The sequence below is a fragment of the Daphnia pulicaria genome, chromosome 5 (genome assembly GCF_021234035.1).
Source record: "Daphnia pulicaria isolate SC F1-1A chromosome 5, SC_F0-13Bv2, whole genome shotgun sequence".
Classification (NCBI taxonomy): domain Eukaryota; kingdom Metazoa; phylum Arthropoda; class Branchiopoda; order Diplostraca; family Daphniidae; genus Daphnia; species Daphnia pulicaria.
Genome location: NC_060917.1, coordinates 2,696,781 through 2,713,174, shown reverse-complemented (window position 1 = coordinate 2,713,174; position 16,394 = coordinate 2,696,781). Strand labels below are relative to the sequence as shown.

Sequence of the window (16,394 nt, the reverse complement as noted above, 5' to 3'; positions counted from 1 at the left end):
GAAAAAAAGTGTGAATTGTGAATAGTTCCGACTTAGCAATAGGCCCTGAATGTTTAATTTAAGACAGTTTTCAACTGGCTTACGACTATCCCTTCGCGGCGAGCTGATAAGCTTGCTTTTCTATCTTTTGGAGTATAATTTCACTAGTTAGCGTTATGAAACGTTACTTCGGGCAAACTCGCCGCAGCTTTTTCTTTTTCTGATGAACACCAGCGTTCTTGTTCAACTATCTACAACAGTACGTGTTATTTGATGCGTCGCGGGAGCTTTACTATTCTTTCTCAATGTGAAACATGACGTCAAGATCAAACCTTGGGCTGAGTCACCAAATCCACATCCGGAAATTTTTACGGTGGAATTTTGTAAATTGCTACTTGTGACAAGGTTACAGTATTATTGCAAACCCAGATAAAACTGTTTCGACTCGAAGCATCAAAGCATACCGTCTTTACGAAGATAACTAGATTAAATGGTTTAGATTTAATCCCTTTTAATGATTAAAAAAAATCCCGTTCCCCTGCTTTTTTACACAGTGATATAAACCGGTATGGTATAAAGGCCTGGTTAAAATATATGAGTAGTTCAGTCGATGAACAGGAGTTTTCGGAATCTTAATTGTACAATTAGATCAGATTGAAAAAACACATTTCCTTACCGCAATGAATGTACCAGTATATTTCGCGTGCACATCTGGTAGGTCATAAGTATTTTTTAAAATAAATTGTGTATAGAATTACTTTGATTTTAGAAACGCTTTTAAACGGCAAAATTCATACTTAGACCTACTAAACGATTTCCTTTGCAGCTTTCCTTTTGTGCCTAGGAACAGGAGTGATGTCGCGACAAATCGCTTTCGATTCAGAGGTAAATTACATTTTAGATATTTCATGAATGAAAAATACGTTGTCACAAATCTGAGCATTAAATTGAGTATATGTTTATGTTCTCTCATGTAATAAAAGCATCGGCAATCATGGTTTTACGTATTTTAAAAATAAATTGACATTCTGAAATTGTAGATGTGCCCTCCGAATGGCGTTTTTGAACCATCCACGTCGACTTGCGTCTCAGTAGACACTGCACCTTGCAAAGGTATTTCAACTTATTATTTTTACCGATTTTTACATAATGAAAAAAAGTGAATTCATTTATAAACGCCTTTGTTTTTAGCCACGACTACGACAACAACGACAACAACCACGACGACTACTACCTTGGCACCGTTTACTTGCCCCGTGGCAGATGGATTCTACGAAATTTCTGCTTGCATTCAAACGTACTACGCTTGCATCGGAGGACAGGAGTATCCTCAAGTAAGGCTGTTAGTTGTAGTCTTAGAATAAAGGAAGTTCTTTCAATTTTAAAACTTTTTTCGTTTTTAAAAATTGCATTTTCTAAATTTTCTAAATTAAAAAATGGTTGGTACTGCGCAGACTTGCCCAGGAAACGCAATTTTTGTCGGTCCACCAACTTCGGCTTGCAAATCCCCGGAAGAGACAACCTGTTGTAAGTAATTTGTCTTTTTTTCTAGTATTGTGTTCTCATTTTGCTCTCCTTTTTTTAGCTACCTTATTATCTTCTTCTTTTGATTAAATTTTAGTTCTAACTACGGAGCTTCCAACTCAGCCCCCAACTCAGCCTCCAACTCAGCCCCCAACTGAACCACCATGTCCACCAACAACAGCACCAACAACAGCACCAACAACAGCACCAACAACAGCACCAACTGAACCACCAACAACACCAACTGAAGCACCAACAACAGCACCAACTGAACCACCAACAACAACACCAACAACGACATTTACAACACCAAAGTCAACGACGACAGCCACAACTGTTACCAGCACGGGAACTACGCCCTTTGCCTGCTCTGGAACAAATGGAGTCTTTCCAAATCCGACTAACTGCAAGACTTTTTACATGTGCTCAAATGGAATACCTTATCTTTACGTAAGTTAACCGTGTTTAGCTAAACTAAACCAAATCGGATAGTCTCATATGTATATTTTTTTAAACTTCTTTTAGGACTGTCCAAGTAATCTAGTATTCAACGCAGCTACGGGAAATTGTGATTATGAAGTAAACGTTGCTGGTCCCTGCGGATCCGCACGTTGAAAAGTTCGAAGCTTTTTTTATTAAATAATGCTAGCTAAAATGACTATCATTCCTTCATTCTCAATGTGTATCGACAATCCAATTAGCTCCAGTTATTTACATATGAATAAGTGAAATAATGTTGCGCTACTCGTATTTCTTCGACATTTTGCATTCATTTTACACACAAGCGTACGAAAATTAGAACTTGATTGTCGAATTTCCTTCAACCTTATTGCCTTCAACCAAATGTAATCATGCAATGTAATCCATGGAAACCTTTAAAATCTCTTTTTTTTACCATGAAAACAGATTTTTAGCCATTAATTTCGAAATAAATTATTTGAAATAGCATTTTGTAAAAGAATGATTTGCCTTCGCAGTTTTTAAAAACAGATGAATAAAAAGTTGCCGAATAGAATATGCGCGTAAGAATATGCGCGGTTGGAGGATAAACAATTTTGGACATGTTCGTCAAGGTCTCACCACCCCCTTGTGGTTAAGTTTCGCCTTCGTCATCACCCACCCTCCCTATTTTCTTGACCCTTTCCCTCGTTTTATTTAGTTTATCGTTGACCAGCGACTAGTCCAGTGTGGCAGTTCATTGCACCGTACTTCAATTAACTGGATTTGAGTTTTTTTGTTATTCAACTCTTAATTTTTGGTGAGTCGATTCAATTATTTTCTATTCATGTGATTATTTAAAATTAAAATTAACAATGTGGTTTTCTTTATTGTAACCAGTTTTGTGAATTACGTCATCGTGACATCCAAGATGTTTGAAATCCCGAAGACTCGCCCGAAGATGATTGTGCCATACGAGTGGATCCTGGAGAATGTCGTAGAAGAACCGATGACAATTACATCAAAAATGATTTCGTTTGGAGGTGAAAAAGTATTCCGTGTTGGGTTGAAGAACTACGCCGAATATGCCATTTTGTTTTTCGTGGAAATTTATCTCGTAAAAATCGGAATGGAAGTGGAAGACGTCAAATACGGAATTCAAGGTAGTGGAATCGGTCCAGCAACGATGATGGAAATGAAAAAGGAAAATATCGGCGGCTGTGAAAATCTACACTTATTCAAAACTATACTTGACAAGAAGATTGTTGGAAACTGCACGTTTTCGTTTCGAATTGTCATCGCAGGAACTTCAGAATTCTATTGTTATCGACTGTGTGATCGACTTGCCAAGTCGCAATTGTGGGCTGCTTTAGAAAATCAACAGAATCTGGCGGACGTTGAATTTGTCGTGAAAGACAAATCATTTCCTGCACACAAAGCCATCCTTGCTGCCCGCAGTCCAACGTTTGCAGACGAGTTTGAGAAAATACAACCGGGAAAAGACGGTCTTCACTCTTCATCAGATCCAAATCGAAATCGAAGCAGAACCTTCAACCATATTGAATTTTCTTCACTTCTTTTATACAGGAGAGCCATTGGGAACGCTGGCAGATGAAAAATTGTTCCAGTTAGCCCATAGGTACGATCCGACAACCCTGAATACAATTGGCGAAATTGCTAAGATGGAAATGGATGCAACGGCGATGACAAAACTGATGGATAGTTTAAATAATGAAATTGATGCAGTTTATCCTTCCAAAATCATGTAATTGCGAGCCCGAAGGGCGAAGCTAATAATCGGATACGCAGAAAAAAAAAAGCCATGTCACTTTGTCTGTATGTATGTAACGCTCCATAACTCGTGTTTTTTACGACACATTTCAGACTTTTTGGTCTTAAAAATTACACAAAAAATATGCGGTGCGACCAGAACAAAAATAATTTAATTTACTTAATTAGTTCTCCTGTAATTAATGAAAAACTGCTAAAATAATTGCTTAACGACTAGTGACATCTGGCGGTTGCGACTACAACTTTTTCATTTTGGGTCAAAATCAATCACAACCAGATGTCCATAGCATCGCCGTGATGACGGCGCAACCGCCAGATGTCACTAGTCGTTAAGCAATTATTTTAGCAGTTTTTCATTAATTACAGGAGAACTAATTAAGTAAATTAAATTATTTTTGTTCTGGTCGCACCGCATATTTTTTGTGTAATTTTTAAGACCAAAAAGTCTGAAATGTGTCGTAAAAAACACGAGTTATGGAGCGTTACATACATACAGACAAAGTGACATGGCTTTTTTTTTTCTGCGTATCCGATTATTAGCTTCGCCCTTCGGGCTCGCAATAATTAATGAAAAACTGCTAAAATAATTGCTTAACGACTAGTGACATCTGGCGGTTGCGACTACAACTTTTTCATTTTGGGTCAAAATCAATCACAACCAGATGTCCATAGCATCGCCGTGATGACGCAATCATTGATGTCCCAACCATGACGCAACAACCAGATTTGCATTTATGTTTTGCAGTTATTTGACTAAAAGATGGTTATTTTTAAATTCAATTATTGAACTTTATGTGTAAAAATTGGAAAATAAGAGTTAAGCAAACTAAACGTAAATAACTTGCAAGGATATTGAACTGTGACAAAAAAATCCCGTTTTAAAACTAAAAAGTCTGTGAAGAAAAGTGTGAATTGTGAATAAGTCCGAGTTAACAATAGGCCCTGAATTTGTCATTTAAGACAGTTTTCAACTGGCTTACGATTATCCCTTCGCGGCGAGCTGATAAGCTTGCTTTTCTATCTTAATCGCATACGCAAAAAAAAAGCCATGTCACTTTGTCTGTCTGTATGTATGTAACGCTCCATAGCTCGGGTGTTTCACGACAGATTTCGGACTTTTTGGTCTTAAAAATTACACAAAAAATATGCGGTGCGACCAGAACAAAAATAATTTCATTTGCTTAATTAGTTTTCCCGTAAATAACGAAAAACTGTTAAAATAATTTCTTTACGACTGGTGACATCTGGCGGTGGCGACTACAACTTTTTCACCTTAGGTTTAAATTCCACTTTCCATTACAGCCTTATAGGTTCCCTCGTTTTGGGTTGCCTTTACTTTTTTTTACTATTTGGTCTTAAAAATTAGAAAAAAAAAATATGTGGTGCGACCAAACAAAAATAATTTAATTAACTTAATTACTTCTCCCTTTATTATTGCGTCATCGCGGCGATGCTTTGGACATCTGGTGTTGATTTATTTGACCCAAAGCGAAAAAGTTGTAGTCGCAACCGCCAGATGTCACTAGTCGTTAAGCAATTAGAAGTTTTTCATTAATAAAGGGAGAAGTAATTAAGTTAATTAAATTATTTTTTGTGCCAGTTTTCAACTGGCTTACGACTATCCCTTCGCGGCGAGCTGATAAGCTTGCTTTTCTATCTTAGTTCGTTTCCTCTATTTAATATTAATTTGCTCAGTTTTCTTAATTTATACATTTTTTATTCTCAGGCCGGAAAAAGACACTGAAATATCTTTTGATCGGATGTCCACTTTTCGATGCGTTTTGTCCTTTATTAAAGGGTTTGATAAATCAGTTATTGGAAGTCCAAAATGTATAATGGAATATCAAGATGAAGAATTGTTTTTCGCTTACATCACTGGGGATTACGTTGAAAACCATATTATTCAACCTGAGATTCACTTGGTGTGCGCCAAGCATCGAAGATTCGGTTTGAAAGTTGTGGATATTTATTGCAGCTTAAAGGGGCAGGATCAGTGGTTCAAAATGGAAGCGAAGAATTCAAAAGAAAACGCAGAATTACTTCAACATTTTACCGTCAAATGGAACTTGGATTTTCAACGCAGCATGAAACGCCCAATTCAATTCGACTTTGACAGTAAAGTCGTCAGCACGATTGATAATTCTTATTACGCGATGATGGACAAACATTGGTTCAAGAATTTATGGGTTGCCGCCACAAAACAAAAATTTACCGATGTCGAAATATTTCTCGGGAGTGTTAAAATGATGGAAGCCCACCGAGTTATTCTCTCAGCTCGGAGTCCTGTCCTGAATGAAACTCTAAGCAAGATCAGCAACACAGCAGGGAAATCTATCGTCACATTTGGGGTGGAATTCGATGAAAATGTTGTGTATTGTTTCTTGAATTTCCTTTACACTGGCCGTTTAGAGTGGAGTCCTTTATGCAGTTAAGTAAATTAGCCGCAACGTACGAAGTGGAGACTGGAGACGTTGAAAAATATTTGTCAGCCTCTCAGTGCCAGCCCACCGGATGGAGAACAAGTGACCAACTTTCTTCTAGAGCTTAATCGTCGAGTCACCGTAATTCTTTGATTGAATATTCCACATGAGTTGTGTATCTATGTCGTTTAAATACAGACAAATTTGGGAAACATTTACGTATTTATTTTTTAATTTTTGTTAGTTTTGGTTTTCTGAATTTAGTTTCTTTTGTTTCAACTTTAAAGTTAAAGTTTGTTTTAGGTGTGGGGGATGGTATAGCCTGAGGTCTCACGAGGCTTATTGTCGCCATTGTTACTCGTCCCCTCCCCTTAATTTCTTAACCCTCCCCCGGCTTAGCCTAGTGGTTCTGGCTGTTCAAAGATGGATGTGTATAGTAAAAGTGCCACCACCACGTCGAAATTCTGATTGGAAGATATTGGAAGAAAATTTGCGTTTCCATCATTGAAAAGGTAATCACTAATCAGTTCTCTTCAAGAAATTATTCAGTTGGTTATCAATAAATTGCTTCATTTTTACATTCCTGGCCTATAAATCGGTAGTACGGCGTTCTATGCTTCCAGCATACTTCAAGTCTGTTGAAATCGATGAGTCAACTCAACTTACTTTCCCTGGGATTATTCGTCATAAAAATGGTAACTCCTTGCATTCATTTAAGGCTATTAAATGTAAATTTTTTGTGTGATGCATTTACAGATAACAAGCCTACAATTTACACTTGGCAATACCATCTGATCATGTAGCCTGAAAATGCTGTTTCCCAAGATGTTGTCTCTTGCTGCACATACCGGCTGTGCGTTTCCTCACATGTAGAAATACTTCACAACAGTAAAAGTGATCATGTTGTGTAACCTTAGGTTACCTTTAGTTATTTGATGACCTTGTTTCTGATAATAATCTAGTTTTTATTTTTCTATTAACAGCATGGTGAAGTCTGAGATTCTTCATTGCAGTCCAATGTGCTGTGCCAGTGTGATTTGTTGCAGCCAGCTGGCGAAAGGTGTTCCTCTTGCAGGCTGACTTGTTACCAGTACCATTTGTATGTTTGTCATGCAGAAACACACACTTAAAGTGCTGATGTTGTCCTGGAGTGTGGGAGAGTTCCATGCTTCAAGTCTTCTGGGATCAGCCATATCTGAGTTGATGCTGGATCATGCTGCATTGAGGTTGCCGAAATGTGGACATCTAGTAGAACTGCAAGAAGACTTCTTGAAATGGTAATTTGATAAAAATTATAAGTTCTAACTTGGGAAGTATCATGCTTGGACTACTATAATTGCTTACATTGTTTAATTTTAACATTTGGGGATTTCATCATGTCAACAGCTCTTTCCTTTGATCCTATGTAAATTGAGTTATGAATTGTTTAAGGGTAATTGGTAAACAAGATAGACAGATACTATAGAAGAATGTTTTTGTTTTGCTGCAGAGCACTACAAATTTCAATTGAATTTGTATTGAAATCTTAAATGAGTAATCTAGTTTCATGTAAATTTTTGTTTAAACTATAGTCATCAGATAGCAGTATTGCCGTAGAATAATTGGGGTGAACTCCATTTGAAGTAATTTTTTTTATTTTATACAAAATCTCCATTGATTAAACGTTAATTTCATTTTGGTCATAGGTTTATGTTTACGTAGCAGTGATGTTGCTGTCCAATATGGCATGTTGTTGCAGCCTATAGACTGGTGACAGATTTTTTGCATCGAGCTATGCTGTTGCTGTTCCTTGGTGCCGGACTGCTGGTGTGGTGCACAAAAGTTACATCCAGTTTTAATTGTTGTTTGTGTCTAAATGCAGTTAACCGTTTATATGTTGAAAAGGAACAGAAAAGTTCCTTGGAGTTGAATCGCTGTTGTTGTGCTGCATAAGTTACATCCAGTATTTTGTTTAATTGCTATTTGAGTCTATGAAGTTAACCGTTTATATGTTGAGAATGAAAAAAAATTAGTAATACGGGGAATATTTACGTTGAAAAAATAATAAACATGCCTTCGCGGTTGGGAAATCAGCGAGGAGGAGATTGGGGGTGGGGGTGGGTAATTGATTTTCATTAATTAGAAAAAGTCGTTTTTTTTAATAAGGTAGAAAATCCTTTGTCTATAACATCCATATACCTACCTATATAACCACATCTATTCCTCAAACTCCATAACCTCCACCAACATCCATTCCTTAAACTCCCATTTCCCCTCAAATGTCAAATATCTGTAATATGTACATGTTATTGTTCAATAAATAAACCAACTTTATGCTATGTAAAACTCATTTTTATTCTGGAACACTTAAAAAATAAACAATTCATTAAACAGAGCGTCCGGTTCAAGACAATCTTTTTTGTGCGAGGCTTTTTGGCAAGCAATCCGCCACCCAATTTGACAAAAAGTGATAGTTGGTTTTCACGAAAGTTGCGTTAGACGGTTAAAAAATTTCTAGTTCAACAATCTCATGTAGAAATTTGCATCTAGTCTACTAGTGCAAATTGCGATTCTTTAAGCTTGATTATTTAGGAGATGTGTTAAAAAATTGTGAGTAGCCAATAAATTAAAATAATTCGCTTTTTCAGAATATTTTGAAGATAGACCACAAGAAAATCTAAAAACAACAAAATGATCTAAAACCAAAATATCCAGAAAAAGTGGATTAGTTCAATTGTTTAGCTATCCACATTTGCTTTTAACACATCACCTAAATTAATCAAGCTTAAAGAATCACAATTTGCACCAGTAGACTAGATGCAAATTTCTACATGAGATTATTGAATTAGAAATTTTGTAACCGTCGACGAAATTTCCGAGAAAACAAACTATCACTTTTTGTCAAATTTGGTGGCGGATTGCTTGCTAAAACTCGCACATGCAGTGTCGGCGTAGATCCAGGGAGATTACCTGGAAATGGAAGAGGAGAGAAGAGTGCGAGGCAAGTTTTACTGGGGAGCGATTAGTCATACTAGGCTTCCGGGTTAGACTCATGACCCTCTAAAAGTTTTCGTCGGATCATGCGCCTTCCAAGTCCCCGTTCGACCAGAGCCCTCCCCTCCTCCTGGTTTCACAGCGGGTGAGTGACCACCGGCGGGCGTTGGTTAGTGGTTAGTTAGGGAAACGGGGCCACAGAAAAGAAGGGAGCCCAGAAATGCACTTGTAATTTAATCTAACAACACAATTTATCAGTCTTGGATTACAGCATTCTCTCTTCGGTTTTCAGTTCCACCAATGGAGTCCATGATCAGTAGCGAAGGATTACCCTGTAAGCAGAATGAACATTTAATTGGATGACAATAATTTTCAATAAGATTGTAGTGACAAAAAGCAATACCTCAAATCAAGAGGGACTGTGTAAGGAGCTAAATAGGGAGATTCAAGGGTAGCAGCCATTGGGTTATCAAACAAGGGAGTAAGGGACCTCGTTGACTACTTTTCATATTTAGGAACCTGAAGGTTAGAAACTGTAAATAAAAAAAAAAAAAAAAATTATAAAAACAAGTACAAGAATAATTAAACAGTTTTAAGTATATTACTCACGCAATATTTTTCTCGCCAAAATCATCATCTCGTCCAAGGAAACGCCATCACACATCGCGAACAGCCAAAAATCTAAGGGTAAAACTCCGTGCTGTGAGCAGGCCTATGTAGAAGCCGATTGGGTAGTCGAATGATGCTGGCCGCCTAAATGAAGTTCATGTAGGCCGCATCTTCTCGGTCATTACCTAAATGTCTAAGTCAAGAAACAAATGTAAACTAAATTTAAATTCAGTGACATGACAATGAAGTTACACAGGTAACACCAATCAGCTTTCCTAAGCAATCCAGAAGATGGAATGAGTCAAGTTCGATGACAAAACGAATTATCCGCGTTGAACGTGTGGTTATTGCCTTATTTTGGAGGGATAACCCCACATTTGGTCTTATAGGCAACATCTAAATAAGAAACCAAACAATCGTTAAAATTGCTATTAGTATGAAAACTTTTCTAAATTCAATGTAAACACAATAACTTACAATGATGATAGCATTATCACAATATTTAACCTCATTTATGTTGTTGACAAATAGGGAGATTCAAGGGTAGCAGCCAACGGGTTAGCAAACAAGGAATCTTGTTACTGTAAGTCCTTTTTCTTGAAAGGACATAACTTCTCATAAAGTCAGTCATGCCAATTTAGAAACCTGTAAATAAAATAAAAATTCATATTAGACTGCAATTAATTAAGTTCAGTAACATGACAAGAAACCACCAATCAGTTATCCAAGATTCTCTAGAAGATGGAATGAGAGATTTGATTTGATTTGAGAGGATAGGTGCCTCTGACCATGGCTGTGCCATTGGTTGCAGATTACGGGCTTCCGGAGGAAGCCCTTACACACCATAATTCGTGAGTTTCTTATTTTGTTTATATTGAAGAATTTTGAGCCAAAACAGGGGGGGAGGGGGGTTGTGCTAGGTTCTGTTTAAAGTCTGTTGACTAAATTTGTTTCGATCAGGAATTTAATCAGGCGTGATCCGATTTTTTTTTGTGTGTGTTTAGGGATGGAGTTATTCATTCCGGTTATTGTAGGTACATCCAGAGGGAGCTGTAGCGAGGCGAGAAGATTTTTCAGTGGCGATCTTGCTCTAGAGTAGTGAGGGCCTATGATGAGGACGTGTGTGTTATTCTCCGTTTCTACGCAGCCGTTTGGGCAGTTTGGTGTTGTGTCGGCATTCCATTTGCTTACGCAGTGGTTTAGTCTATTGTGGCCGCATCTAAGTCTGAGTAGTGCGACTTGGATTCTTCTGTTATTGTGTCTAAACCACGGGATTGGCTTCATGTTGGTTCGGTGTAAAACCGCTAGGTTTGTTGACAATGATTTAATTTTTTCGAACGTTGATTGAATATGTTTACTTTTTAGGTTTGTGAGCTTTTCAGAGATGTTTGGTGTGTATTCCAACACCAGTCTGTCAGGGTCTGTTCGAGTTCTGTTGGCAAGTTCGTCTGCGACTTCATTTCCATGTATGCCAGCATGACTAGGAATCCATACGAAGGTGACTTGGGTACCTGCTGATTTTTGATTAGTTATGATGTTTAATATCTCTGTTATTAGTGTGCTGGATTCCCATTTGAAGTTGGATATGGCCTGTATTGCTGATTTGGAGTCTGTGAGAATAGTGATAACTGGCCAGTCGAGTGGGTAAGTGAATTGTAAAGCTTGTTTAATTGCTGCTAGCTCAGCGTTGAAGCTTGTTGTGAATGCTGATAATGCCCATGCTTTTTTTCCCCTAGTTTAGGTATGTAAAAGGCACAGGAGGAAATGTTTGTGAGTTCGCAGCATGAACCATCTGTGTAGATGGTTAGGTTATCTGTGGGTTCATTTTCCATCAGCTTTCTAAATATTTCTTGGGTAAGTTGAGGTTTATTTATCGCTGCTTTTTTAGATAGTGGGAATAACTTGGTTTTTATTTCGAATAGGTTCCAAGGGGCTATAGGCTCTATCCAGGGATTGTAGATCGGCATTAGGGAGAAACATTCTTCGGAGTTGATACGCATCTTATTTAAATGGGGGATTACTGCCGGTATGCTTCTGGGTTTCCAGGTTTCAATGTTGTTCAGTGTATTTTGGATTGTGGAGTAGGCTGGGTTCCATGGCTTGGTGTTGAGTTTGTTTAGGTATCTTGATGCTAAGAGATCCCACCTATCTTTGATTGAGGTTAGTCCTGTTTCAAGGTAGATAAGGGGGGTCGGAGTAGACTTGAGGGCACCGATGATGTTGCGTAGGATTGTATTTTGAGTTGTTTCTAGTTTGTTCATTTTGGATTTTGGTATAGAAGATAGGACGGTGGCGCCGTAGTCGAGCTTGCTGCGTATTGTGGCTTTGTATATTCTTACTAATAGTTTGGTGTTTAGTGTTGATTTGCCAAAGGTTAGGAGCTTGAGCAAGTTTGCTTTCCTTTCTACACTATGGAGGGTATTGTTTAAGTGGTTATCCCAGTTCAATTTAGAGTCGAAGGTGATCCCTAGGTATTTGTAGTGGTTGACTGAGTTGATTTGGCTTTTGTTCAGGAATAACTTTACGTCAATTTCCTTGGCTCGTTTCCTTGAGAAGGTTAGGGTGGCACATTTGGGAACGGAGAATTTGAATTTCCATGAGGTTGCCCAGTAATCGATTTTGTTAAGGTATCTTTGTAGGATACGTTCGGCTTCCGGATTGGTTGGGGATGTAGTGTGTATTAGTATGTCGTCAGCGAATAGAGCCAGGTTGGTGCGAGGGTCAGGAAGAGGGAAGTCTGCCATCATAATGTTGAACAGTATGGGGCTGAGAACGCATCCTTGTGGGACTCCTTTGTTTATGGTTCGTGTTGTTGAGAGAGAATCTTCGATTTTTACGTTGACTGTTCTATTAGTAAGAAAGTTGCTTAACCAGTTTAACATGACACCTCTAATATTGAATTTTGTGACTTTGTATAGGAGGCCGGTTAACCAGGTATCATCGTAGGCTTTAGCCAGGTCTAGGAAGACAGCTGTGGTGGAATGGCTAGTGTTGAATCCGTTTGAGATGGCTTCTTCGAGTCGGATTAGGTTGTCTGTTGTTGTACATCCTCGCCTAAATCCCGTTTGGTGTTTTGGAAGGTGAGCATTTTTATCCAGGTACCATTTCGGTCTGTTATTAATCATTTTTTCTTGGATTTTTGCTAGACAAGAGGTTAATGATATGGGCCTGTACGAGTCTGTGCGTTCTGGGGGTTTCCCTGGTTTTAGTATCGGTGTGACTACTGCGTGCTTCCATGCTTCAGGTATGTATCCAGTACGGAACATATAGTTGAGTACAAATAGCAATGAGTGGAGGTTTTGGTCGGATAGTTTTGAGAGCATCTTGTTGTGAAGCCTGTCAGCGCCCATGGCTTTGTTAGGGAGGGGTTTTAATGCACATTTTGAGTTCTGTAATGTTAAATTGAGAGTTGATCGGGTGGGGAATTTCATTGTTTATTGCGTCTTGGATCTTCTGAAGGTATAGAGTTGACCTGTCATCTTCTGGGTGGTTGTTGTTTGGGCAGAGTTGGTCTAGCATAGCATTCGCTTTGTCTAGGTTGTCGGTGAGTTGCCTGTTCGTTTGGTCCACAAGGGTGGGCCAGGATTGTTTGGTTCTCTTTTCTTTGAGCATGAATTTGGCGAAGTTCCAGAAGGTGGTGGTGTTTCCCGGTTGGTCCAGTGAACCAATGAATTTTTCCCAGGCGTCGTTCTTAGCTTTGATAATAGTCTTCTTTTTTATGGCTTCTAGTCTATTTAATTCTGTTTTGTCTGATTGTAGGAGGGAAGATCGCCACTTGTTGTAAGCTCTTCGTACCATGCTGGTTGCCTTTTTACATTGGGGGGTCCACCAAGGCTTCGGTTTTTCCCTTGCCAACGCGTTTCGGTTGGGTGTAAAGTGTATCTGGCTTGCCTCGATAATTGAGGAGTATAGTGTGGAGTAGGCTGACTCGGGGGATGTTGCGTTGCTCAATTTGTTGGTGGTTACGGTTTTTGAGATTTCTTCGTTCCATTCCTCCCATTTCTCTTCATTGAATCTCCAGTTAGGGTTGGTCAGTTGCGTAGGGGGTAGGTCAGTGTTGATATTGATGATTATTGGCAAATGGTCACTGCTCCAGTAAGGGCCGAGATGGATTGTTGTGGTTGGTCCTAGTGCTGGTCAAGTAAAGGTGAGGTCTATTGTTGAATTTTGGGTGTTGTTGTGACTCGGCCGTGTACCTAGGTTCTTCGGGGTGGCGAGTATTAGGTTAGATTGGTTTAATAGATAGTTGCTAATTATCTTTCCATTGTTATTTTCAGGTTTCCCGTCTTCCCACATCCCTGAGTGGGCATTCAAGTCTCCGCCTATGATAGTGGTATTACGTGGGGCATTAAGGATGGCTTCTATGTTTCCTCTTCTGCACGAGTTCCCGTTTGGGCAGTAAAGGGAAATAATGTCTAGGTGCGTATTGTTTCCAGTTTTTATTGTGACTCCTATTGCTTCTATGTCACTAGATTGGGGGAGTGGCAGTGGTGAAGTTTGAATATTTTTTTTAACAAGGATGGCTACTCCACCACCTTGTGTGGGGCGATTTAGTGCGAATGTTTGGTAGGCAGAAAATTGTGCGGTATAATGGTCTTTCCAATGGGTTTCACTTAAGAGGACAATGTGGGGGTTGGTTAACAAAAGATTGTACTTAAATTCTTGTAACTTAGATTTATAAAGACTTCTTGCGTTCCATTGGATTATCTTTAGTGGGGGGGTCATTTCTTTGATGAAGAGGCGCTAGTGTTGGTTGTGGTATTCGAAATCGGCTTGGGAGGTGGGCGGTTTGCCTGGACTGGTTGGCTGGGCTGTACGCTCAAGGATCTTTGTATGAGGGCTGATAGCTGTGCTAGTTGGTCCTGGGTTTCAGAGAATCCTTTTTTCATCTCTTGATTAGATTTCTCTACTGAGGCGGGGAGTGTGAGGAGGGGCTCGATCTGTTCTTTGATTTGGACCACTTCAGTCTCTAGAGCCGTCACTCTTTCTGAAAGTTCGGTAATTGGTGGTGATTGCAGGATTTTTTCAATTTGTTGTTTGAGGTTTTTTACTTCCCGACGGAGGGCTAAGATTTCGGGGTTCTCTTTCTCGAAGACTGGGAGATGGATTGGTTTGGTTTGGGTGACGTTGTTGCGGTCTAGTAATTTTCCGGCCTCGCTAATTGGGATATTACTTTCATATGCAAATCTGATCACATTTTGTTTGTTTGCGAATAAGGGGCAGGCAAAGGTTCCCGCGGCATGGTCAGATTTATGGCATGTTGGGCATTTAGGTGCGTTTGTACAAACAGGGGTATGAGGGTGTTGCTGGGAGCAGTACCTGCAGATTGGGCTAACTTTGCATGTGTCTTCTTGGTGTTGGAGCGACCAGCATTTCCGACATTGAGAGGGGCGTGGGATGTATTTCTTGACGCGGAATATTTCATGGGCGATTACAATCTCACGAGGGAGTGTTTGGGTGTTGAAGGTTAAGGCCACTGTTGTCAGGGGAGTTTTTGATTCTTCTGGACCTGACTGGAATCTGTGTACATGTGTGACACCTTGTGATGAAACTAGCTCTAGGAGATCCGCATCGGAGTTGTTGATCGGCACATTATATATCACTCCTTTATCATTTATTTCTGACTTAGCTAGATTGCACGAGATCTGGAATTCTTTTACCGCTTTGAGTTCTAGTAGCTGTTTCTTTTGGCGATTGGAAGTAGGGTATATGTAGAGTTGTCCATGGCGGGTCCATTTGGTTCCGTCTTTCACCTGGCCGATGGTGTTGATTAATCCATTTATGAACTGTTTCTTTTCTAGAAGGCTGAGGCGTTCGAATGATTGAGGCTCACTGACGAGGTTCACTATCACTGGGGCACCACTTTCGAGAGGGGAATTTAGGGTGTCTACTAGACGGGAATGGTGTGGGCGAGGATCGTGGTTGTGGTTTAATCTTCTTTTTGCGTTTCCTTTGATCGATACCTTCCATAGTGTGGTCGATGAGTGTGGATAAAGAGTCTGAATTAGCCAGATTTTCGGCCATTTCTTTCCTGAAGTATGAGTGGGGGAGTTTAACGTGTTGGGGGATGGGAAGTTTGAGAACAATTGGTTGTGGCGCACTGATTTTGACGTCCGTTCTGGATAAGGTCTAGCGCGCATGATGGAATGAGAGATTGTTCCATGCTGGGGTCGGTGATCTAGCAAGTTCAATAGAAACAGCCGATAATTAAGATTATCCTAATAAAACATGAGAAGAACATATGTTTTAGCATGAAATAAAGCTAGTGTTGGTTTTCACCTGTATCATTTCGATGACACATTCAGAAGAATACAATGAGTTTGAACATATTAGTTGGGTCCTGGATTCCTGGACCCAATAGCCAAATTGACTATTGAGTCCGGCCGCTAGGGGGACATTGCACTCCTCTGACTCCTCCAAGAAATCGGCACGAAATACCTTATTATTAAAAGAATAACAATTTAAACTTATTAAAACTGGCAAGTGAATAGAAATAATGAATAAATCTTGAATAATCAAAAGAATCCGCTAGGTACACAAATTTTTCAATACCATTTCAAACCATTTTTGGCAGCTACAAAAGTATCTGCACAGTGCACACATCTTTTAAAGTATGAACCTATACCACACAATCACCCCCCTTTTAGTAAAAGTTTCAAT

At 39.3% G+C, this 16,394-nt stretch overlaps 1 protein-coding gene and 5 long non-coding RNA genes across 12 annotated transcripts; 4 read left to right on the top strand and 2 right to left on the bottom strand.

The window, feature by feature from the left end:
• The first annotated feature begins 1,012 nt into the window (after positions 1–1,012).
• On the top strand, positions 1,013–1,514 carry LOC124340703 (salivary glue protein Sgs-3-like). Its single transcript, XM_046793309.1, has 3 exons — positions 1,013–1,092; positions 1,171–1,313; positions 1,434–1,514. The coding sequence occupies exons 1-3, from the start codon at positions 1,020–1,022 to the stop codon at positions 1,512–1,514; spliced, it is 297 nt and encodes a 98-aa protein (XP_046649265.1). The 5' UTR covers positions 1,013–1,019.
• Positions 1,515–2,907: 1,393 nt separating this feature from the next.
• Positions 2,908–3,355, top strand: LOC124341624. Its single transcript, XR_006918545.1, has 2 exons — positions 2,908–3,104; positions 3,246–3,355. It is a non-coding gene; the product is annotated as an uncharacterized LOC124341624 (long non-coding RNA).
• A 3,209-nt stretch (positions 3,356–6,564) lies between these two features.
• On the top strand, positions 6,565–8,477 carry LOC124341497. Of its 5 annotated transcripts, none has more exons than XR_006918371.1 (6): positions 6,565–6,664; positions 6,755–6,847; positions 6,909–7,040; positions 7,136–7,429; positions 7,838–8,012; positions 8,120–8,477. It is a non-coding gene; the product is annotated as an uncharacterized LOC124341497 (long non-coding RNA). The 5 variants fall into 5 exon arrangements; XR_006918369.1 differs by having other exon boundaries at positions 6,909–7,046; XR_006918372.1 differs by having other exon boundaries at positions 6,909–7,046; positions 7,838–8,073.
• An 894-nt stretch (positions 8,478–9,371) lies between these two features.
• On the bottom strand, positions 9,372–9,830 carry LOC124341531. Of its 2 annotated transcripts, none has more exons than XR_006918424.1 (3): positions 9,735–9,830; positions 9,529–9,658; positions 9,372–9,457 (listed from the first exon to the last, which is right to left on the bottom strand). It is a non-coding gene; the product is annotated as an uncharacterized LOC124341531 (long non-coding RNA). The 2 variants fall into 2 exon arrangements; XR_006918425.1 differs by having other exon boundaries at positions 9,529–9,644; positions 9,735–9,824.
• A 57-nt stretch (positions 9,831–9,887) lies between these two features.
• Positions 9,888–10,335, bottom strand: LOC124341596. The gene is made up of 3 exons (XR_006918515.1): positions 10,212–10,335; positions 9,987–10,130; positions 9,888–9,919 (listed from the first exon to the last, which is right to left on the bottom strand). It is a non-coding gene; the product is annotated as an uncharacterized LOC124341596 (long non-coding RNA).
• Positions 10,336–10,882: 547 nt separating this feature from the next.
• On the top strand, positions 10,883–11,944 carry LOC124341474. 2 transcript variants are annotated; one of them, XR_006918293.1, is made up of 5 exons: positions 10,883–11,042; positions 11,100–11,232; positions 11,292–11,378; positions 11,476–11,588; positions 11,657–11,944. It is a non-coding gene; the product is annotated as an uncharacterized LOC124341474 (long non-coding RNA). The 2 variants fall into 2 exon arrangements; XR_006918291.1 differs by having other exon boundaries at positions 11,471–11,588.
• Positions 11,945–16,394: the final 4,450 nt, after the last annotated feature.

Excerpts from the sequence above, each read along its gene's own strand:
- LOC124340703 (XM_046793309.1), top strand. The coding sequence starts at position 1,020 with ATGTGCCCTCCGAATGGCGTTTTTGAACCATCCACGTCGACTTGCGTC. Across the intron at positions 1,093-1,170 it reads AGACACTGCACCTTGCAAAG|CCACGACTACGACAACAACG; the intron begins GTATTTCAACTT and ends CTTTGTTTTTAG. Across the intron at positions 1,314-1,433 it reads GAGGACAGGAGTATCCTCAA|ACTTGCCCAGGAAACGCAAT; the intron begins GTAAGGCTGTTA and ends GGTACTGCGCAG.